Source organism: Triturus cristatus, unplaced genomic scaffold, assembly GCF_964204655.1.
Source record: "Triturus cristatus unplaced genomic scaffold, aTriCri1.1 SCAFFOLD_446, whole genome shotgun sequence".
Lineage (NCBI taxonomy): Eukaryota > Metazoa > Chordata > Amphibia > Caudata > Salamandridae > Triturus > Triturus cristatus.
Window position 1 is genome coordinate 37778 of NW_028188059.1, and position 23981 is coordinate 61758.

General features: G+C 46.0%; 1 protein-coding gene across 4 annotated transcripts in view; it reads left to right on the forward strand.

The window, feature by feature from the left end:
* LOC146769601 (coiled-coil alpha-helical rod protein 1-like) overlaps nt 1-23981 on the forward strand; it is a 184613-nt gene that overhangs the window by 17983 nt on the left and 142649 nt on the right. For all 4 annotated transcript variants that reach the window (XM_085640485.1, XM_085640487.1, XM_085640488.1 and 1 more), the window contains exons 2-3: nt 20863-20930; nt 21712-21982. In XM_085640485.1, the coding sequence (XP_085496611.1) occupies nt 20879-20930; nt 21712-21982 (323 nt within the window). In that variant the 5' untranslated portion in view covers nt 20863-20878. The remainder of the gene's footprint in view (nt 1-20862; nt 20931-21711; nt 21983-23981) is intronic.

The following is a 23981-nucleotide window of genomic DNA, read 5'->3' on the forward strand; positions in this document are numbered from 1 at the left end:
TCACACGCCACATACTTACACTCTACTCAATGCAACATAAATACACGCCACTTAATACCACACAGTGCCACATAATTATATGCTACATAATTACACTGCAATCTATGCAACACACTCTCCAAATAATAGCACTTAGTGGCACATAGTTACACACCACATAATTACACTCTATTGAATGCAACATACATTCCACATAATCCCACTCAGTGCCACATAATTACACACCACATAATTACTCTACTGAATGCAACGTACACTCCACATAATACCACTCAGTGCCGCATAATTATGCTACTTAATTACACTGCACTCGATGCAACATACACTCCAAATAATAGCACTTAGTGGCACATAATTACACGCCACATAATTACACTCTATTGCATGCAACATACACTCCAAATAATACCACTCAGTGCCACATAATTACTCTACTGAATACAACATACACTCCGCATAATGCCACTCTGTGCCACATAATTACACGGCACATAATTACACTCTACTCAATGCAACATAAATACACTCCACATAATACCACACAGTGCCACATAATTATATGCTACATAATTACACTGCATTCAATGCAACATACACTCCAAATAATACCACTCGGTGCCATACAATTACACACCACATAATTACACTACTGAATGCAACATACACAATAAACACAATACCACTCAGTGCCACATAAATATATGCTACATAATTACTCTGCACTCAATGCAACATACACTCCGAATACCACTCAGTGCCACATTACACACCACATAATTACACTCTACTGAATGAAACACACACTCCACACAATACCACTCAGTGCCACATAATCATATGCTACATAATTACACTGCATTCAATGCAACATACACTCCAAATAATACCACTCGGTTCCACACAATTCACGCCACATAATTACACTCTACTGAATGCAGCCTACACTCCACGCAACACCACTCACTGCCTCATAATTATATGCTTCATAATTACACTGCACTCAATGCAACATACACTCCAAATACCACTCAGTGCCACACAATTACTCTACTGAATGCAACATACACTCCGCACAATACCACTGAGTGCCACATAATTATACGCTACATAATTCTACTGCACTCAATGCAACTTCCACTCCACATAATTACACACCACACAATTACACTCTATTGAAAACAACATATACTCCCCATACCACTCAGTGCCACATAATTACACTCCACATAATTACTCTACTCAATGCAACATAAATACACTCCACATATTACCACTCAGTGCCATATAATTGCACACCACATACTTGCACTCTACTCAATGCAACATAAATACACTCAATAGCACACAGTGCCACATAATTATATGCTACATAATTACACTGCACTCACTGCAACATACACTCCAAATACCACTCAGTGCCACATAATTACATGCCACACTATCACACTCTACTGAACACAACATACACTCCCCATAATACCACTCAGTGCCACATAATTACACTCTTATTAATGCAACATAAATACACTCCACATAATACCACTCAGTGCCATATAATTACAGGCCACATACTTACTCTCTACTCAATGCAACATAAATGCACTTAACATAATACCACCTAGTGCCACATAATTATATGCTACATAATTACACTGCACTCAATGCAACATACACTCCAAATACCACTCATTGCCACATAATTACACACCACATAATTACTCTGCTGAATGCAACATACACTCCACACAATTCCACTCAGTGCTACATAATTATATGCTACATAATTACACTGCACTCAATGCAACATTCACTCCAATTAATAGCACTTAGTGCCACATAATTACACGCTACATAATTACACTCCACTGAATGCTACATAATTACACGGCACATACTTTCACTCTACTCAATGCAACATAAATACACTCCACATACCACACAGTACCACATATTTATATACTACATAATTACACTGCAGTTAACGCAACATACACTCCAAATAATACCACTCAGTGCCACATAAATACATGCCACACAATTACTCTACTAAATACAACATACACTTCCCATAATAACACTCATTGCCACATATTTACACTCTACTCAATGCAAAAAATATACCCCACATATCACTCAGTACCACATTATTACAAGTCACATAATTACACTCTACTCAATGCATCATAAATACACTCCACAAAATACCACTTACTGCGACATAGTTACACACCACATAATTACACTCTACTCTATGCAACATAAATACACTCCACATACCACTCAGTACCACATAATTACACACTACATAATTACTCTCTACTCAGTGCAACATAAATACACTCCACATAATACCACTCAGTGCCATATAATTGCACGCCACAGAATTGCACTGTACTCCATGCAGCATAAATACACTCCACATAAATGCACTGTATACCACATACCACCAATCAACATAAGTGCACTCCACAACATGACACAATTTCTCTGAGCATAATTTCACTGAACACCAGAGTTCCATGCCACACAAATCAACTCCACACATTTCCAATACACACCGCATAATTGCACACCAAACAACATATTTCAACTCCACAATCCACAACGTACCTCCAATCCACACCATATAGTGTCACCACCTGAGCACCAAACATCATTCACCACCACCATTTTGCATCAGCGCGCCACCTAAGCATCACGTCAGTCTGCCCTTGGAATCTGGCATCGGTTGATTCTCCCCTGATTCTCCCCTAGTGTCCGTCCGCTGCTCGTGTTCTAATTAAATTACTGTTTTCCAACCTCCATGTCCCTGTTATTTATGTCCCGCTTCCCCATAACAAAAAAATGTATAACAGACAAGCATGAGAACAGGCAGGAAGAAGTTGCTAGCAGTGCAAGTAGAAAAAAAGTAGAAGACATTTTTTATGTTAAAATCTTTTTTTAATCAGGTTTTTCAGTTGTATATAATTTTGTCTTCGTTTGTATAAAGGTAACAAAAATGCTTAACACTTTTTATTATAACTTTTCAACATAATGCACGGCAGCCACAATGCTCTACAACATAGCCAAAAGTTCTGGCTAAACACATAAGGTCCCAAAGGTGAGTCCTATTGGCTATGCCAATGCTTGTTTTTTAAAGTGTTGTTTTAGAACACTTCAGGTGGAGCAGGCAGTGGTGCCCTTGATCACTGCTTTCTCCTTCTGAGTCTGCCAACACCATTCCCAAATGGGAAGAGGTGTGATTGAGAACCCTCCCCTTTGAAAATCAGTTATCACCCCAACTTAGAGGTTGGTAACTCATCAGTGGTAGTGACCTCACTTGCAGTCTTAAACCATTGACCTCATCAGAAGGAGGCACACCTTCAAGTCTTGTTCTAGTTCATTCCCTCTCTTATTATATCTCCTCTTTTATCATAAATTGACAACATTCCATAGTTTTTCTCTTTATCTGAAATGTGTTTTTTATTCGGATCACAGCAACTCTGTTGGACATGATTTTCCTCAGGTTCCAGACCCAGAAATCATTTTTTTATTGAAACTAAGTCCATACGTACATCCAACATGTGTTGTGAGGAAAACACCCTCTTCCTCAGGGTGTAAACTCCCAGAGTCCCTCAAGGTCTTAACTCTGCTCATTGCAAGATAGGAACCAGAGCCTCATCCAGGCAGCACTGACTGCAGCATCCACATTGACTTGGAAAGAGGACGCTCAACAGTGGAGCCCCACCTGAGATGAAAGAGTTGATTTCTTTAAACTGCTCATGGTCTGCAAAGGGAGGGTCTGGAACATGAGGAAATTATAACTAAGAGACTTGATGTGATCGGAATAACAAAGATTTCTAATCAAGAGAAAATGAAGGAATGTTGAGAATTTATAATAAACAAGCGGAGATAATAAGGCAGGAAAGAACTAGGATATGTTTCTAAGGTGTGCCTCCTTCTGGTCAAATTGAATTAGTACTAAATCAGTAGGCACTGGTTTGGAGGGGAAGACGTTGGCCTACTGATCCGTAAACCTCAACTCTATGTTTCTATGTAAGCCATTGATATTATTACTTTCTGAATCAGAAATAGGAGGTGCTCCCTACTTTCACACCACCTTCTATAGACTAGATAGAATTGATAGGCCAGGTGGTGGTATTGCCTGCATACATCGGAACAGCTTCTCTGTGAACCACTCCAACTCCCCGGTTCTCCCTTCCTGTGAATACCTATGTTTAGACATCTCTAATAATAACACGCCAATATGCACACTACCTTCCTTTTACCATCCACCAGGAAACCACCTCGCCTTCATTGAACACGTAATGGATATCCTAGCCACAAATGTCTGACAACAGAACGTTCAGATATTCCTGGGGGACTTTAACCTCCACTGGAATGACCCTGACGACCCAGAGGTCAATAGCCTCAAAGCTTTACTATCCAACCTTAATTTGTCCCAAATCTGTGACAGCCCCGCCCATAAAAAAGGGTCAACCCTCGATCTAGTCATTTGCAAAGCGGACTCCACCCAGCTCGAGTCGATCCTCCCCTGTGATTGGTCTGACCACCACATCATCATTTTCCATATCAATGTAGCAGTTAAACTTATCCAGTATTGGGGTATTGCCGACGAGGTGGGAGTCTCGCGGTACAATAAATGTGTATATATAATAGTCATAAAAACATTATACAATAGCCTACTATGGATTGTAAAGTCACTACATTAGCCTATCTTAGTCCTTTTGTAAAAAGAATCACATTTGGAACACAGCCAATCAGGCTGCAGCACCCTCTTAGAACCCTCCACAGAGAGGCAAACCCTCAGATTTTCTACCGCACCTCTTGTGACAGGGAGTCTCCCTGAGCTCTGCTCAGTTTTTCTTCACCTTTGGCTGAACTTTGTGAGTAACTAGGTCTGATTCTTCAAAGAAAAGCTTGTTTTTGCCTTGTTCTTTATGTAGGAAGAACAGACTACATTTTGAGGATCCCCACAAGGAATGTATTTATTGTCTTTACCCAGCACACAAGGTTAAAGACTGCAGGATTTGTAGAACCTTCCCTGCCAAGACTTTGAAGGACAGAGAAGGAAAATTGCTGGTTTGGCTGGGGAATTTGAAGGCTACATCTGATGTCGTTTCAGGAGATGATGGCAGTGTTAGTCCTCAGGCGTCCACCCCTCTGGCCAAAAAGAGGGATAGATCTGATGATCCCCCTGAGCGACAGAGTAAGACCTTGAAGAAGCCTCACACTGAGACTGGTCACTCTTCTTCTAGAAAAGAGAAGCTTTCATTCTCTTCAGAGGTGAAATCTGGTGAAAAAATTACGATTTCCGTGAAAACTGCCTCAAAACAACAGAAAACTAATTCTGAGTCTGTCAGGATCCTGTTGACGTCGAGAAAAGCACCGTCGTCGATGAAATCTCCTCAGATGGTGAGTGATTCCTCGTTGTCGACGAAGAACATCCCGTTGTCGATGATCGCTTCGTCGACGACGGCACCGGCGACGATTAGATCATCGCCATCGACGATGCCAATCTCTTCGACGCCTACCTCGTCATCGAGGGGACATATGCTGTCGACGCTTTCGATGTCGATGATGGTTCAGCTCCCGGCGACGGGTCCACCGTCGGCGATGATACTACTCCTGTCGACGAGTCCACCATGGACGATGGCAGCGGCATCGACGACGACAACATCGTCGACAATGGTTTTTCAATCGACGGTTACAATGTCGACGGTAGCATCTGTTATGGCTATCTCGGCTGATACTGGCTCACCGTCTATGTACATCTCGTCGACACTAAAGCGTAAAAGGCCTAAATCTTTACAGATTACGCCAGTTTCTACATCAAAATTATCGTCGTCATTCCCATCTTCAAGAAACTTATTACCAGGACGTTTCTCATATTTCACCCTTGCCTCCTAGTCACTATCTGGAGGAGTCAGATGATGATGATGGACTTTTTAGCCCAGCACGTAACCCTTCTCAACTCTGGATCAAATATCAGGATGATGACGATGAGGAAGAGTACTATGAGCCTTGTGAGTCTCTGCGAGGTCCTCCAGAGACTTCATTTCAGCAGGAACCTATGGTGCAAATGCCTATGGCCTTGATGCAGGATCTAACTGCTATGTTGAGGGATTATCATACACGTTTTCCACCAGCAGCGCTTGTTCCAACACAACCTGCTGCTATTGCAGTTCCTTCTGCCCCTATCAATGTTCCTCAGGAGGTTGTACCTGCGCAACATTTAGTCCAAGATGATGATGGCGATACTGTGGCTGAAGATGGGAATTACCAAACTCTCCCACAACTGTGGATAAATGGGATGAATTCCTACGCCATCCTCACCAGTTCCTCAGGCAGTAGATTCCCCTCCTGAAGATATTGGAGGTTTTCACACAATTAAGGAGAGGGCAGCAAAACGGTTTCATCTTCCTGTATCTGTGAAGCAAACAGATTGTTTCCTTTACGAGTTTAAGGACCAGAGTAGGAAGTCCGTACGTTCTATCCTTATAATAGATCATATCCGGCAAGAAGGGACTAAAATAATAAACTCAATTTTCAGTGCCTGCGATTCTCCCTAGAATCGAAAAAAAAGTACAAAGCACTGGATAATGCTCCTGCTTGCCTGTCCGGACATCCTAGATCAGATTCCGTTATTTCACAGGCGGCTCAGCGTAAGTCTCGGAATCCAACCATTCCTGTGACAACAACGCCGGATAAGGATGGGAGGCGCCTTGATAACATTTTGAAGGAGAAAGGGCTGCATCAGAAATTATTTATATTTCTATGGACCTAGCCTCCTTGGGCTTTCGTCAACTTGCCGGAGCAGCAGTCCTTAGATGTCAGGGATGGTTGAAATCTACTACCTTTCGCCCTAAGGTCCAAATGAAGATTTTGGACATGCCATTTGATGGTGATATGTTATTCAGGAAACATATAGATGAGGCTTTGCAAGACATCAAAAAAGATACTGACACTGCTAGGGCCCTTGGCACCTTACAATATCGGAAGACTCCTTTTCGGGGAGCTAGAGGCAGAGGATCGTATTCCTTTTGTGGTGGCTATCAAAGATACCAAAACCAAGGCAATCAGAGAAGATATAATTATCAACAGCAGCAACAACAGCAGTCCCACAGAAACCCTCCAGCTGCCGCTTGTAGACAGCAGAATAGAAGACGTCAACCTCAAGGCAGGGATTCTGCTAGAAAGCAGTGACGACTTCTTAGCACCTTCAGCAGATCTGCCACAACTTATTTACAGGATTCCGAATGTATCCCTGCATCTCAGCATTTGGAAAAGATTAACCACAGAAAAGTGGGTCTTGTATATTCTCAAATTTGGTCATACCCTGGAATTTGTCAGTACCCCCCCTCCTCATCCATCTTTAAAGAAACATCCTCCACATCTTGCTCTTCTCAGGAAGGAAGCAAAAACCATGCTCTCGAAAGGAGCGATAGAAAGAGTGCCTCGCTCTCAGGTGGGGAAAGGGTTTTATTCCCGCTTTTTTCTAATAAAGAAAGTCAGGGGAATGGAGACCTATCCTGGATTTAAGAAACTGAACAAATCTCTTCAAAATAAATCCTTTCGCATGGTCGCGCTTCTAGAAATCCTTCAGCTTCTGGACCATACAGATTTCATGACAACTTTGGATCTCCAGGATGCATACTTCCACATCCCTATTCACCCCAAGCATCGGAATTTCTTTTGTTTCACTGTGGCAGGTCCCCATTTCCAAATCAAAGTCCTCCCCTTCGGCCTACGCTCAGCCCCGAGAGTCTTTATGAAGTTCCTAGCCCCGGTGGCAGGTCACCTCAGACTTCAAGGCATATCATTATTCCCTTATCTGGCCGATTGGCTAATAAAGGCTCCTTCCTTTCGGCAGGCTTTTCGAGCAATGTCCACATGCCTACAGCTATTTCAATCCCTGGGGCTGTCCCTGAACCTTCAAAAATCAGTTCTTTGTCCTTCTCAAAGAATTCAATTTCTAGGGGCAGTGTTGGATAATATCTAGGACAAGGCATTCTTGTCCAAAGAAATGCAATGGCGTCTCATTTCTCTGGCAACAGAACTCCTAAGAAGAAGGTTCACTTCTGTGAGAATCATCAAATCATTCCTGGGAATACTATCATCAACAATTCTGTTAGTACCTCACACCCGTCTAAGGATGAGGCCGATCCAAGAGGAACTAGACAGTCAGTGGCTGCAGATCTCGGGGTCGTTCGACGACCTAGTGAAAATAACTCCAGTTAAGCGAAAAGCGCTGTTCTAGTGGCTGCGCTCCAAGAATGTCTCATTCGGGCTCACTTTTCTTCCTTCCGTGCCGGAGTTTATCCTCGCTACAGATGCCTCCCTAGAAGGGTGGGGTGCACACCTTCAAGATCTTTGCATAAGAGGAAGGTGGTCCGCTGCTATGGCGAAAATGCATATCAATTTCTTGGAGCTTCGAGCCAAATCCCTGGCTTTGCAGTACTATCTCCCAAGGCTTCAAGGGTCAACAGTTATTATCAGAACCGACAACACCACTTGCATGCACTACTTAAGTAGCAAGGAGGTACCCGCTCACGCATTCTGTCTCAAGAAGCTCAAAGCATTTGGGAATGGCTGCTGTCTCACAATATAACGATCAAGGTGGAGCATCTGCCGGGGATTCACAACACTTTAGCGGACACTCTGAGCAGGACCTCGAAGTCCTGTCACGAATGGGAGTTGGATCTATCAGTCGTGGAACACATATTTCGGATGTGGGGCAAACCAAATCTGGATCTCTTTGCCTCCAAGAACAATCGGAAGTTCCCATTCTTTGCCAGTTGGGAACCGGAGAAGGGCTCGTGGGGGAACACTTTCATGATGAGATGGACAGGGATCTTTGCTTACGCATTTCCCTCCTTTCCGTTGATCCCAAGACGTCTACGCAAGCTGATGATGGAACCATGTAGCATGATTCTCATTGCTCCGCGGTGGCCGCATCAGCATTGGTTTACGGAGCTTCTCCTACTGTCCAAACGCAGACCATACCGCCTACCTGCAGTTCATACCCTGTTATCAATGAGCAAGGGCCAGATTCTTCATCCTCGTCCAGTCCAATTGCATCTTCATGCATGGTTTCTGGATTCACAGAATTCAAGGAGATAGATCTACCTCAGGATTGTAGAGATATTCTTGCTAGGGCAATAGCTCCTTCTACCTTGAAGATTTATGCTTTGAAATGGAAACAATTCTGTGCCTGGTGCGCTGACAGAGATATACATCCTGTACAATGTTCTCCAGATAAAGTTCTGCCTTACCTCCTTTCGTTATCTAAGTCTGGTCTTATGTTTACTTCTGTCAAGTTACATTTAGCAGCCATCTCGACCTACAGATGTTCTGCAGGAGCTGCATCTCTTTGCTCTAATCGCTTGATCAAACAATTTCTAAAAGGGCTGTTCAGACCTTTTCTACCCGTCAAAGCCCCTCCTCCAGAATGGAGGCTTAATCTGGTGTTACAACAACTCATGAAGCATCCTTTTGAGCCTGTTCACAAGGCTGACCTCAAATACCTCTCTTGGAAAACGGCACTTTTAGTGGCACTCACCTCTGCTCGGAGATTCAGCGAATCCAGGCCTTCACCAATCAAACACCCTTATTAGAAATTCACCAATGACTATGTCCTCCTCAGAACTAAGCCAACGTTTATTCCAAAGGTTCCTGCTACATTCCATCTTAATGAGCCTGTTATATTGCGTTCTTTCTTTCCCCATCCGTCTTCCTCTGCTGAAAGACTTTGCATACCTTGGATGTTAAAAGATGTCTGAAATGTTATATTTCACGTACTGTGTCCATCAGAAAGTCGGATCAATTGTTTATTTCTTATGGTGGCCAAAAGCCAGGAACAGCAGTTACGAAATCCACTATTGCAAGGTGGATTGCATCTACTATCCAATTCTGCCATAATAAAGGTGGACATACTTTATCCGCGAAACCCAAGGCTCATTCCACAAGGGCAGTGTCCTCATCTACTGCTCTTTTTGCCGGAGTGCCTATAGAGAGGATTTGCCGTGCTGCAACCTGGAAAACTGTGCATACTTGTACACGGCATTACTGTCTGTATCTGGCGACAGACTGAATCAGCTGTGGGTCAAGCAGTGTTGCGAAACCTTTTAAAATAAGGTAAGCCTCTGTAAGGAGGTGATTATGTCATTACATGTTCACATATACATGGGGTATTGTTTATTCTGTTTTCATACTATGCATCGTATATATTTATGTTTATATTTATGCATATGTTATAATGCTTCCCCTTATTTGGGTTAGAATGTTTTATTGCATTGCTGTATTGGTATTACGAGGTATCTGTTGTTTTTCTTATGATACCCACCATCCACTATACTACAACAGGATTTTTTACTGCTAACTATTCTGATTCTAAGTATGTGAATCTATGAAAGATACCCCAATACTGGATAAGAAACGAGTTACTTACCTATAACTTTAGTTATCCAGTTTTGGTATCTTTCATAGATTCACATGCGACCCACCTTCCTCCCCGGAGAGGCTTACCTTATTACCTGTACATATTATTGTCACTTGTGGTACGAAAATCTGAGGGTTTGCCTCTCTATGGAGGGTTCTAAGAGGATGCTGCAGCCTGATCGGCTGTGTTCCAAATGTGGTTATTTTTACAAAAGGTCTAAGAGAGGCTAATGTAGTTACTTTACTGTCCATAGTAGCCTATTGTATAATGTTTTTATGACTATTATGTATATATTTATTGTACCACGAGACTCCCACCTCGTCGGCGGGGATGATTCTAAGCATGTGAATCTATGAAAGATACCAATACTGGATAACTAAAGTTACAGGTAAGTAACTTGTTTTCTTCTCTCTGTCAACCCACGAGAACGAAAATGTGGAAGAGGAACCTAAAAGACGTCAGTCCTGTTTCACTCGCAACCGCTAGTCCTATCTTCGTGCCCCCTCAGGAAGGATCAGACAATGTACATGATCTGACTAATCATTACTTCTACTCTATGAACATGGTATTAGATAATCTAGTTCCCCTACAATTGAAAAGTGTCACCACAAAAGACTCAAAACCCTGGTATGATGTTAGGCTAAACGAAGACAGAAGATCACTAAGAGCAATCGAACGACAATGAAGAGTGGCCCCATCCTTTAACCACCTCAAATTACTAAGAAGCACGAGAAACTCCTATTACAGAAAGATTAGACCATCAAAAGCTGACTTCTTCAGTAAACAATTAGAACAAGCCAAGAATCGTCCCAAAAGGCTATTCGAACTAATTAAATCTCAATCTAAGGGTGTCTCCCACTCCCCCCAAGCTAATCCAGAAACACTGCCCAATTGCAAGGAATTTGCTTCCTTTTTCACAATGAAGACAGAAGACATACAAACAGACCTCCTTAACGATCTATCATCCCACACCGACCCACACTTGTTCTCCTCACTGACCCCGCCTGTGACCCCACTTAGTTGTTCCGCAAAGTTCGGCCTCAAAAACAACGCCGCCTGGGCCTCCTTCAACTTCTACAGCGAAGAAACTATCCTAAAAACGCTCACGGCCCTGAACCCCTCCAATCACTTCACAGACCCTCTCCCAGCAACCCACTTACAAGACTTCGTTCCAATGTTGGTGCCTCTATGGACTAGGATTATAAATGCCTCTCTTTTGCAAGGAACCATCCAAGACATCCTCAAAGCTGGTCAGGTATCCCCCATCCTGGGAGAAGCCATTGGCGGACTCATCAGACCTGAATAACTATCGCCCAATATCCAACATTCCTACCCTGGCTAAACTATTAGAAAGATGTGTTCACATGCAGTTTAGCAACCACATAAATCACTTCAACCTGCTCGATCAATTGCAGTCAGGTTTCTGTACAGGGCACAGTACCTAATCAGCCATGACCCACATAATAGATGACGCATTAAAAATACTGGACCAAAACAAAGCCTGTTTACTAATCCTGCTTGACCTACCCTCAGCCTTCGACACCGTCAAACACGACAACCTACTAGACCTCTTGAAACATAGAATGGGACTATCTGGATAGTTTCTAAACTGGTTCACCTCCTTCCTTCAAAACAGAACACAAGGGTTCAAGATCAATTAATCTTTTTCTAAGCCCACCCCAGTCACTTTAGGAGTACCCCAGAGATCTCCCCTCTCCCCAACACTCTTCCATCCGTTTATGGAACCACTTACCAAGCTTCTCAACTCCTCAAACGTCCACTATCACATGTACGCAGATGACGCACAACTGTACATTAAGATCCACTCACCTGACTTAGTGAAAACATAATATGCTGACACAAGTACAGTCAGTGTCTTACTCAATACAAGCCTTGAGGAAGTGCAGAGCAGACCGCTCACAACAAAACCCCGTTGAAGACATTTTAATTCTTTTGGAGCGTTGAATTCAACGCTCCAAAAGACGCAGACCTGGCTGGCTAGAAACCACTTAAAACTAAACACCCTCAAAACCGAATTCCTCTTAATCGCTCTCCCCCAGCCAAACAACCATCATCGACGAGTGGATGAAGCACCTAACAGCACTCGACGGTCAACCTATCATTATCGACTCTGCGAAATTGCTGGGAATAATTCTGGATAATAAGCTAAACATGCAGAATCACATCAGCGCTGCGACTAAAGGAGCAAATTTTCAGATGAACACCCTGAGAAGACTGTAACCCTTCAAACCCGCAAATGACTTCAAACAGGCAGTTCAGGCTCTAGTAATCCCCAGAGTGTAGTATGGGAGTGTCGCTCTCTGTGGCCTTCCCGGATCGACGACGGCACCGCTAAGAGCTTCAATCAACGCAGCCGCTAGACTCCTCACAGGCTCCAAAAGAAACTGCCACATTTCCCCTGACCTTCGTGCCCTCAACTGGCTACCTTTTGAGGCGAGACTCCACTTGATTGATTGATAGGCTTTATTTCGATACATAAAATATCTTAAAAGCAGTTCAACAGTTAAAGAAAACAGCAAATAAAACACTTTCCCAGAAAAAGAAAATAAAAACAATGACTTAATAAATACAATTAATACAGTTAAAATCAGGATTAAATTGATACGGAAAGCCTTTTTGCACGAATCAACCAAGTCCACTTTAGGAATTTAGACACACCACAAACCACCAAAGTGGATGTGTCAGACAATAAAATGCGTAGGGCCACAGTGTGATAGCGAGTTCCCAACTGTCTTCAAAGTGGTGTGAGCCAGCGCCTCCTGGGAGAGCAATAGTCAGGGCATTCAAAAAGAATATGTGCCACCGTCTCGACCCGCGTGGAACAGCGGGCACAAAAGGGGGAGGGCTGGGGGGACAATTTCCACCGGGATATCAGGTCACCTACAGGTACAATCCCTTCTCTAAATTTTAAATATAAAGCCCTATCAAAAGGAATGGAAATCATGTCGAGATAGGGTTCGTAAGCTACCACGTCTTTAATCCTCAAAAAGGCTACAGTTGACTTACATAGGCGTGGATCGACAGTGAGTTTAAACGAAACCCAATCCCAATACAATTTCTTTAAAATGGCTTTAGGAGGGGCAGATCGAGTAACCCAAGCTTCACCTAAGCCCAGCTCCCCCAAAAGATGTTTAACGTCCCTCAACCATTTAATACTATGCCAGCACCCCATTGACATCACCTCGGACAGTCCCTCCGCATAGGAGGCTAATTCGGGCACCCTCCACAAGCGGGCCCACAGGAGCAGGGGACGAAGTCGAGCTTGGTCCGCAATGGATCTGCAGCCCAGATCCAGCAAGACTGGAACTGTGGGTGTGCTCAAAGGGAGAGCCATCAGATCTTTCAAAAATTCGCTCTCCGATTTAGCAAGTACATCAAGATTGCCTGTACCCCACAACTCCGCTCCATACAAAGCAGCACTAACCCCTCTAGCTTTATAAATCTCCACAACTGGGGCAATAAATTGTTTTGTTGAAGAACGATGTTCCCTAAGTAACACACCACCCACCCTTTTGTGGGTAAGGAGCATCTTGTGGATGTGCGGAGTCCAACTCATAGAGTCGCTAAGGCGGATTCCCAGGTAGTCAAACTCTGATACCCTCTCCAGGTGAGCAGAGTTCAAGACCGGAAGGCGCCCCAGTTTCCCAGGTGGATTCATGATCAAATATTTGGTCTTGTCAACATTGATCACCAATCCCCTAAGGGAACAAAACTCCTGGAAGCGGTTAAGAAGTTTTGGGAGGCCCTGGGGGGTCTTTGCAATAAGGAGGGTATCATCTGCAAAGAGTAGTGTGAGGATCCGAGTGCCCACCAGGGAGGGTGCATCAGCAGGTTCTTGTAGCAGATACTCAACCACACCATTCACATAGAGAGAGAATAGGGTGGGAGCTAACACACATCCCTGGCGGACGCCCCTACTCACTGGAATTCTGTCAGTTTTCTCCCCATTCTTACCCCACCGCACCTGCGCATAATTGCCTGTGTGTAGTTTTATCAGGAGTGATAGGCTATAAGAAGGCACCCCCAGACCCTGCAAGACCCTCCACAGTTCCTCTCTAGGTACCAGGTCAAAGGCAGTTTTGAGGTCGATAAAGGCCAGATAAAGACTGCCCTTGCCCAGCACCACCACCTTCCAATACAGGAGCGCCAGTCAGAAGACTTGCTCAATGGTCCCGGTTCCAGAGCGAAAACCAGCCTGGAAATCTGACAGAATCTTATTATCATCCACCCATTGGAGGATCCTCCCCAGAATCACCTTCCCTGCCACCTTTTGGGATGAATCAATAAGGCTTATGGGCCTATAGTTAGCGGTGTTGTCCCGACATCCCTTCTTGAATATCGGGACAACCTCCGCCCCTTTCCAGGATTCTGGTACAGATGCTCCCCCCATGATAGCATTCAATAGAGTGGAAACCAACTTCCCCCATTGCTTGGGATTGGCACGTAACAAGTCACCGGGTATCCCGTCAGGCCCGGCAGCTTTTAGGGGGACCAGGGACTTGATTACAAGCTCCACTTCTCTGTCAGTAAAGGGATCAGCCTCGGTGTCCACTGCCTCGACCACCAGAGCAAAGGAGTCATTAAGGACCCCCTCGGCAGGGGTATAAAGGGACAAGAAGTGGCTAAACCAATTCTGAGCTGTGATATTACATGTCAGCAATGTGTCAACAGGCCTATCCCTGGATCTTACCAAACTCCAAAATCCCCCAGCATTCCTGTCCAACCTTGCAGCCAAGAGGTCCTCCCAGAACTTCTCCTCCCCCTCTATTTTTGCTACTTTTAAAGTCTGGGAGTAATCTTTCCTTGCGAGCCTAATTGCAACCTGGGATTTAGCTTTAACAGCCTCTACCAGCGCTTTTTTCTTGACTCTGCATTTTTTTGTAAACCAACCCTGCGTTTTGGACAGCAACTTCCTATTGTTAGCACGAGGAGCCATGCTAGGGAGAATAAATAGGTTGCTCAGCGCCCTAGTTAAGTCGCAGAAGGTCAGCGTGGTCTCCTCAGGCGAACGGGTCGGCGACTCCAATTTGCACTGTGCTGCAGCCAGGAGTGCCCCTATATCTGCCACTTTCTCTTCGGACATGATAAGCTTAGCCCACTTCAGCCGTCTACCACAATTGGATGGGAAAACTTTGTGGGGGTTTGGAACTATATAAGATGGTAATCCCCCCTTATCAGTTAACCACTGTTGAAAGAGGGCGAATGAGAGGAGATTATGATCACTCTCAGTTGTCGGTATGATCTCCATATCCTTCAGGATGCTCCATAGACATGCGTCAAGAAGAATATAATCTATTCTAGACGTATGATTTGTCCTATTATAGGTATGAGCACCCACTAGGTCACACTTGGACCTCCCATTAACAGCCCTAAGGTCAAATTCCATGTTGAGGGAATTAACCTGTACCGCCACTTGGGTCCACCTCTTGATGGGAGGCTGCGCTAGGGCAGGAATCCCCCTCCTGGAGTCCTCCTCACCACTTCCCAATGTATCGTCCAGGCCCAAAGGCTCGAACGTACAATTCAGGTCTCCTGCCACCAAGATGCGAGATTTATTGGGGCGCTGCCTGAGCAGACCTTCTAATAGGGATATTGTGGCCGATAGTATACCACCCTTCGTGCCTCTGGCGTAGATGTTGAAGATGTCCAGGAGGAGGCCACCCCGTGCACCCTTTATAGTAATATTAAGGAGATCGGGAGAGTTGGTGGGGTGCTGAACCACCTGACAATCGAGAGCGACATCAACCCAAATGAGGAGACCGCCCGAAAGGCGTCCCTTCCCTGAAACAGGGGGGACAGCGGGAACAAAATATGTCGAATATCCTACCTTGTGGCAGGGCTCCCTGCACCATGTTTCTTGAAAAATGCAAATGGAGTAGCCCTCCACAAGCGCATTCCAGTCTGGTAGTCCCAGCTTCCTTGAGATACCCGCGACGTTCCAGCTAAACATCTTCAAGTCTGGATCCGCCACAACCGACTCCCTGCGGGGCTCGGTGTTTAGTGTCCCCTCCATCAGATCAATAATACTTGATCTACTGCCCCCACTTAGTCTTCCTGCAAGCGAGTTAATGTCCTGAGGTAGGGTAGTGGCTTTGTCTAACTGAGAGGGAAGAAAGGCATTGCTTTTACCCGACTCGTTTGGCACAGGAACATCACCTGGGCTTTGGTCCCTGAAGGCCACCCTATGGCAAGTGTCGGTTCAATATCCCGACGGCCCCCCATAAGACCCGGGCCAGACTGCCGGTTGGAATAATTGAGGGATGACAGGATTCTCAGGATAAATAGGGTTATTGCTCCAACCCCCGCCAGAATGTAAACCATTATTATTTGCTGCAGTCCTAGGGTAAAAATAGGTTAAATCTACTACACCAATGCTTGCCCCCCCAATTACATACTCTTGATTGCAAATAGTTTGAGCAACCCTTTTGTCTTTGAAGTTTACCACCACACAGTCTCCTTCTAGGTGCTTACGACCATATCCTACCCACCCTACCCTTCTCACTCCAAGGATCAACCCATCTAGACCCCTAGGAAGAGGTCTATTGGTCTTTAACCAGTGCATGGATTTACTTTTTAAAGCCTGGTGGGATTCATAATGATCATCCTTCAAAGTGGGTACGTTGGTAAGTATGGCGACATACGGGTGGCACTCGGGGGGGCAAATTCACCGGTGGAAAAGTTGGAGCCGCTATAGGGGAAGATTCTTGTGGCTGGGTTTCTCTGGGGAGGTTAATACAAGTTCTGGTCGAGTGGGCTTGATCGGGACCATTGCCTTTGGCAGTCCCATTCGAGGTTCCCTTATATTTAGGTGGTCCCTTCCTGCCCGGCAGCTCAGCCCGGATAGGCTTCTTTACCGAGACTTTAAGAGGCTTAGGTACACTCGGTTGTGCTAGGCCTGAATGACTAGTACTACCTGAGGTATCCGCAGCCTGTGCAGCAGGTGCATTAGCCACAGCCAACATATTTACAGTGTTTGCTGTATTAGAGGCAGTTGGTGTATCCTGTGTGGATGCAGGGAACAACCGGGTGCCACTATCCCCTCCCTGTCCATCCTCCCTAATTTTAGAGTGCAGTTTGATAAGGGTTTTCAGAGAGAAGAAATTATCCAAGGTTGCCTGTTCAAATCTATCCAACCTCTCTCCCAACCCTTTTACTCTCTCCATAATCTGGGACAATAATGTTGTCATCAGATCTTAAAATTGTGTAATTGTTACAGAGACATTAGATGGGACTAAATGACAGTCTGATGTTGGATCTACACATGCTTCCTCAATCATATGACCTGAATGATCTCCCCCCTTTTCCATCCCGGGCTTTTTCGTGCCCAACCCCTCACCCGTTTTAGTTCCTGTTCCCCTTGCACCATACTTCCTTGGTCTCTTATAAAGTTTTGGGAAGCTGCCTTTACGTGGGCTAGCAATCCTTTTCCTTTTAGTACAAGTTACATTCTTGGATACCGTTAGTGGTAAGACAGGTGGCTGAGGGATATGAACTTGGGTAGTAGGAATGATAGGGCGAGTTGTTAGGACAGGGAATTCACTGGAACATGGGTCAGAACTACTGCTGTCAACGGGAGGGGGAATAGATATGGCTGCCAAGCTCTCCAAACTATCTATACTGGCCCTCAGAGATGCAACCCGTAAAAGCTCCAGTGGAGGGGATGTAATTGAGAGGGGATCTGAACTACATACAGGCGAGGTAACAAGGGCCAGGGAACCCAATGAGGACCGTTTCGACAGAGGAAGTTCTTGGGAGAGACGCCGCTCTGTCATTACAATCTCCTTCTCTATGACAGCAGCTACCTGTGTGATAAACTGGTCCATAGTGCCTATAATACAGCTGGCTCCACCCTCACCTCCTCTCCTGAGGCTCTTCCCTGAGCGGGTGGACATTAACCCAGGCTATAGTGGTAACCAGATATTAATAATAATATAAAAAAAACCCTATGCGTCTAAAGATACCAGTGATGTTGTCAGGGGGGTGGCCCGACCCGGCCCTGGACAGCCCCGGACTGCCACAGACTGCCCGCCCTTTGCCCGGGCTTCGCTCCGCGTTCGCGGACGTGAGTGTGATTAAGTACGTATACGCTGGGGGCGTGGCTTGCAGGGAGAGCGGGCCAGGTGTCAGCTATTGGCCAGGCAGGGACTCCTGGGAGATGGGGTCCCTGCAGTAACGCTTGCAGCCCTGCTGTACTGCCACAAACCTCCCCAGCTGCCGTACGAACTACAGGTACTCCGCTGATTTGTTCCATGAAGCGGGACCCGCGAAGCGGGTCCGGCGAACAGTGAAGGCAGATACAACAATTAGGTCCAGGTACAATATTCCTTGGGATGAGGGTCCACTTGCCCAGGGTCCGAGTAAGAACACACAGAGTCCCACCAGCACCGGGAAAAGAAGGTGTTCTTAAATGCAGCCGGTGCGCTGGGGGCGTGGCTTGCAGGGAGAGCGGGCCAGGTGTCAGCTATTGGCCAGGCAGGGACTCCTGGGAGATGGAGTCCCTGCAGTAACGCTCGCAGCCCTGCTGTACTGCCACAAACATCCCCAGCTGCCGTACGAACTACAGGTACTCCGCTGATTTGTCCCGTGAAGCGGGACCCGCGAAGCGGGTCCGGCAAACAGTGAAGGCAGATACAACAATTAGGTCCAGGTACAAGATTCCTTGGGATGAGGGTCCACTTGCCCAGGGTCCGAGTAAGAACACACAGACTCCACTTGAAAATCGCCTGTATGACACACAAGGCATTGCATCACAAAACCCCGAGATACCTAGCGGAGAAATTGGTGCTCTCTGGTGGCAAGAGAACAACCAGGAGTGCCTATAATCTTCTACTGAAACCACAACGATTTACCTAGATGAAAACATACAACCGATCCTTCTCAGAAATGTGTCCCAGGAATTGGAATGCCTTCCCCCCTAAACGAGACAGAACCCGTCCGCTGCATCTTTAAAAAAAGAAGTGAAATTGATTCTCTTGGCCAAATTCACTTGACCTATTTATACAGCTGTGTATATATTTACTAGTCTGTAATAGTTACCACTTCTGTATTAACATAACCTATAGTACTTTTTTTTTTTTGTATACGTCTGTCCCCTATATTTGCCCCGTGAAGCGCTCTAATACCCGTAAGGGTCTTGTTCGCGCTATACAAAAGCTTCAAATAAATCAATCAAATAAATATATATGAAATGGAAAGGACCAGAAAAGTCATTTTACAAACCAGAGAATTTTAAGACTCGTTAAGAGCTTCTGTATATAAAGAAAAGTCATTTCGTGATTGCAAAGCCTGTGATTGTACCTCTTTGTTGTGGACCCATATAAAACTCTTGAGGCTGTTGTAGCAGCAGTACTCTCTGTGCCTCCTCCATTCAGGAGTCTCTCTGGCCTAGTGTCTGGAAGGGAGGCTAAATTCAAAATATTCTGCAGCTGTTAAACTGACCCTGCTCCTAATTCTAGAACATCTTGCTGTTTGGTCATGTATTCATGATCATTCAGGCAGCAGCTCTCAGTAACAGATCTCTAGGAGTTGAAGAACGATTGACGGTGACCCAAGATTAGTGCTGTAAAAATATTCAAAGGGAAGCAGAAGCCGTGCAGCTGTGCAGCTGTGCATCCTTTAGTTGATGTGGCTTTGTGGTACCCCTCTTATTTGATCGTGCCAGGTATTTTCTCATCCCCTACTATTGAAAATTACGTTTATAAACAATAAAAAATGCAAAAAGAAGGGTCTTTGGTTCAAATAATGGGCCTTTGTCGCAGTTTTGTATTTTGTGTCGCTTTTTGGTATATTGTGGTTTAAAGAATGAAAAGGGTTTCAACAGGGTTTCGTTGCGAGCGGTCTGCTCTGCGCTTCCTCGAGGTTGCATTGAGTAAGACACTGACTGAACTCATGGCGGCATATTATGTTTTCACTAAGTAAAGTCCTGTATTTCCTACAGGTCAGTAGATGCAGGTAAGCAAGGAGGCGTGGAAGATGGAGAACAGAGGCGAGAACTGCGAGGGCTGAAAGAAAACTCCACGTGTTAATGTTGTGGTCTCCTTTGGAATGCGTGGGGTTCAGATGAGATGCCAGATCCGGGGGATCTGTGCCCAGGGGTTCCAGTGCGGTGTGCAGATGATGTATGCAGCACTCACTCACTCTCAAGCTGGTCATTCCTTTAATCAGTGTAGGCTCTACCTTGCTTCAGAGATGTGATTCCATCTCTCCCAGTTCTAAGAGCAACCCATCTCAAACGTTTAATTAAAAGAAAATGGTCGTTAGTCACAAGAGCGCGGGGATGAGGTGAATAACTCGTCACAGACTGAGATGGGACACATATACTATTGGTTACAATCCGACACTCCTGCTCGCAAGTGTGGAATACAAGCATCCAAACGCTGTTGTTTTCTATGTCTTCTAAGGCCAAACCAGACCACGATGGACGAGAGCAGGAAAACTGAGGAGAAACTGGAACCTCCAAAGCCAGCAGGTAACGCTTCTCAGTTCAAAATCTGCAGCTGAAATGTTCTGTTAACAGTTATTTCTATAGCACTAATATACCGAAGTTTCATGGCCTTCAGAGGTGTGAGGTTGAACGATTAGGTCAAACCCATGGTACATAATAAGGTAAGCCGTCATTTCCACGTGTGATGCTATCCTGCAGTCTGATAGACTAGAGTGAAACCCCTTTCTGCATAGTGAGACTTCACTCAGTGAGAGAGTGCATATATATGGCAGATGAGATGAACCCCTGTTTTAATGGGTATTTAAAGTCAGCAGGTTTTTGGTGGATCTGGTATCTTTGAAGAGGGAGATTCAATGTATGATTAATTTTTCTGAGTAAAAGGGTGTCTCGGGGAGAGCCCGTGCCTCAAGGGAGGCTTAGAGGGTGTCATTTGAAGGATCTGGGCTAAGGGAGGTCTCTTGTGTGTCTAATTAATGCCTTGAGATGTTGGCTTTTTACGCTTCCAAGGGGGTGTTACTGGGAAAATGGTTGTTTTAAGGGAGCATATAGGGTTGCATTCACTGGATCGGGTTCAAGAAACGTCTCTTTTGTGGGTCCGATATGTGGCAGGGGGTGTGGCTTTTGACCTTTCTGGAAGTAGGTTTGTGGTGGGGATGTTATCTTAAGGGTGGTCAGAGGTTGACTTTAAATTATTCTGTGCAGGTGTTGAGTGGAATTCTTGCTGGATAGATAATCTGTAGACTGTAGCCTCACTCTTGCTCTTTGGTCTACCTCACTTGTGTCTGTTTCTCTTTTGCTATTCTAGGTCAGCCGAGGTTGATGACCCCATCACACTTCGAGAACAGGCTGCCCCCAGTCCCAATGTCCCTCGCGCCAGGGACAGCTGTTCGGCCCCTGGTACAGATGCCCTTCCCTGCTGCCGCCATTGGCCCCAACCCTTGGGCCTCCATGGGTACGTCCAGCAGAGACTTGCAGGAGAGTCTGAACGTGAAGGAGGTGCACAGAAGGACTGATGGGAGAGGGGGAGCACGCGGCCGTGGGTGTGCGGATCCTGAGGAGACGGATGCCAGAGCCAGGTACAGCACCTGACCTGAGAGAGGCCGGACGTCTAATCCTTTCACTACACCCCTCACACACTGCGGACTCCACGGACAAGCACAGCCTTTCCCACAGTGAGAGCTACTCACGCGTCTCATCATTCCCCTCAGTTCTGGCCCACAGCATGCCTTCTTCGCCATGCTGCAACACGCACACGCACACATCTCTCTCTCTCTCTCTCGCCTCTCTGTCGGTCTCTCTTGCTCATTTGTTTATTTCCTGTCTTATTTCCTCCTATTCCTCCTTCTTTCCTTCACTCCTGATTTCCTTCACTCCCTTCTTGGAATGTATAGGTGAGCGAGTTAACATGTAAATACAACTGAGCGCCAAGGCACCAATAGGAGGCCGACTCTCTGAAGTACTACAGACCAGCATGTCCGGAAGCAAACCATCTACTGAGTATGCAGAGTACTCGACACTGCCACAACGCACGTGCCACATGCATTGTACATGGATTCTTAGGCTCAGAGTACTCATTCTCTATAACTGAAGCCAGCAGCTTCCTCCCCTCTTCACTGGGGGCGCCACTGAGCTTTGCATCGGCAGCTCTGGTACCAGTCCTCACTGGTCACTCTTCAGCATGGCTTGTGTCTCTCGCTGGTTGTAACCTCCACCCCTCTCTCACAGATGGTCTGAAGGTCTCCGGTCTGCGAGTGACACAAGGGATAGATACCCTGACAGGTCTTCTTGAGTCCGGTTACTGAGCAGAATCAGATAACCTCGGCGACAGTTGTACTGCAGTTTGAAACCAGGGACCAGATGTACTAAACCACTGGCCACAAAGTGGAAACAAACGTTTTGTGAGCAGTCTTTAATTTTTCAATGCCACCGCTGCACCTATAGATCTCTTCTCCGAATCTGCGGACACAGGAGACTGCAGAACGCTCTGCCTAGTGAATGTTACTTTCGCTCTTTGCGACCCCTGTGATTGGCGACAAAGACGGAAGGGCAGACCATCACCCCTTTGATTGTATTCCCAAGTGAGAAGCCTTGCTTTTTAATTCAGCCCATATTCTTTAAAGGGAACTAGTGCTGCTTGAATCAGCAGAAGTTTCCGCTGTGGGAAAACAACGTGCAGGCTGTCAGCATGATTCACACAGGGGAAGGGGCTGCTTTGGCAGCCAGCGGGAGGCATCTGTGCCCTGGGGCGGGACTTCACCTGAGGTGCACTGAGAAGGATGTCAAGCACCCTGGTATTCTGTGCTGCTGGTGGATAAATATACACGAACACGTGCCCTTCAACCTGTGAGTTAAATTAAAACGTCTGTGTCCTGTAGAGCATCTGCTATAATGATTGTGAACCGGTGCAGTTATGCCTGGCAGTGTCCCCCCTCCCTCTTGATAGGGGTGAACCGGTGCAGTTATGCCCGCAGTGTCCCCCCCTCGCCCTTGACAGGAGTGAACCGGTGCAGTTATGCCTGGCAGTGTCCCCCCTCGCCCTTGACAGGGGTGAACCGGTGCAGTTATGCCTGGCAGTGTCCCCCCTCCCTCTTGATAGGGGTGAACCGGTGCAGTTATGCCCGCAGTGTCCCCCCTCGCCCTTGACAGGGGTGAACCGGTGCAGTTATGCCCGCAGTGTCCCCCCTCCCTCTTGATAGGGGTGAACCGGTGCAGTTATGCCCGCAGTGTCCCCCCTCCCCTTGACAGGGGTGAACCGGTGCAGTTATGCCTGGCAGTGTCCCCCCTCCCTCTTGATAGGGGTGAACCGGTGCAGTTATGCCCGCAGTGTCCCCCTCTCGCCCTTGACAGGGGTGAACCGGTGCAGTTATGCCCGCAGTGTCCCCCCTCCCTCTTGATAGGGGTGAACCGGTGCAGTTATGCCCGCAGTGTCCCCCCTCCCCTTGACAGGGGTGAACCGGTGCAGTTATGCCTGGCAGTGTCCCCCCTCCCTCTTGATAGGGGTGAACCGGTGCAGTTATGCCCGCAGTGTCCCCCCTCGCCCTTGATAGGAGTGAACCGGTGCAGTTATGCCCGCAG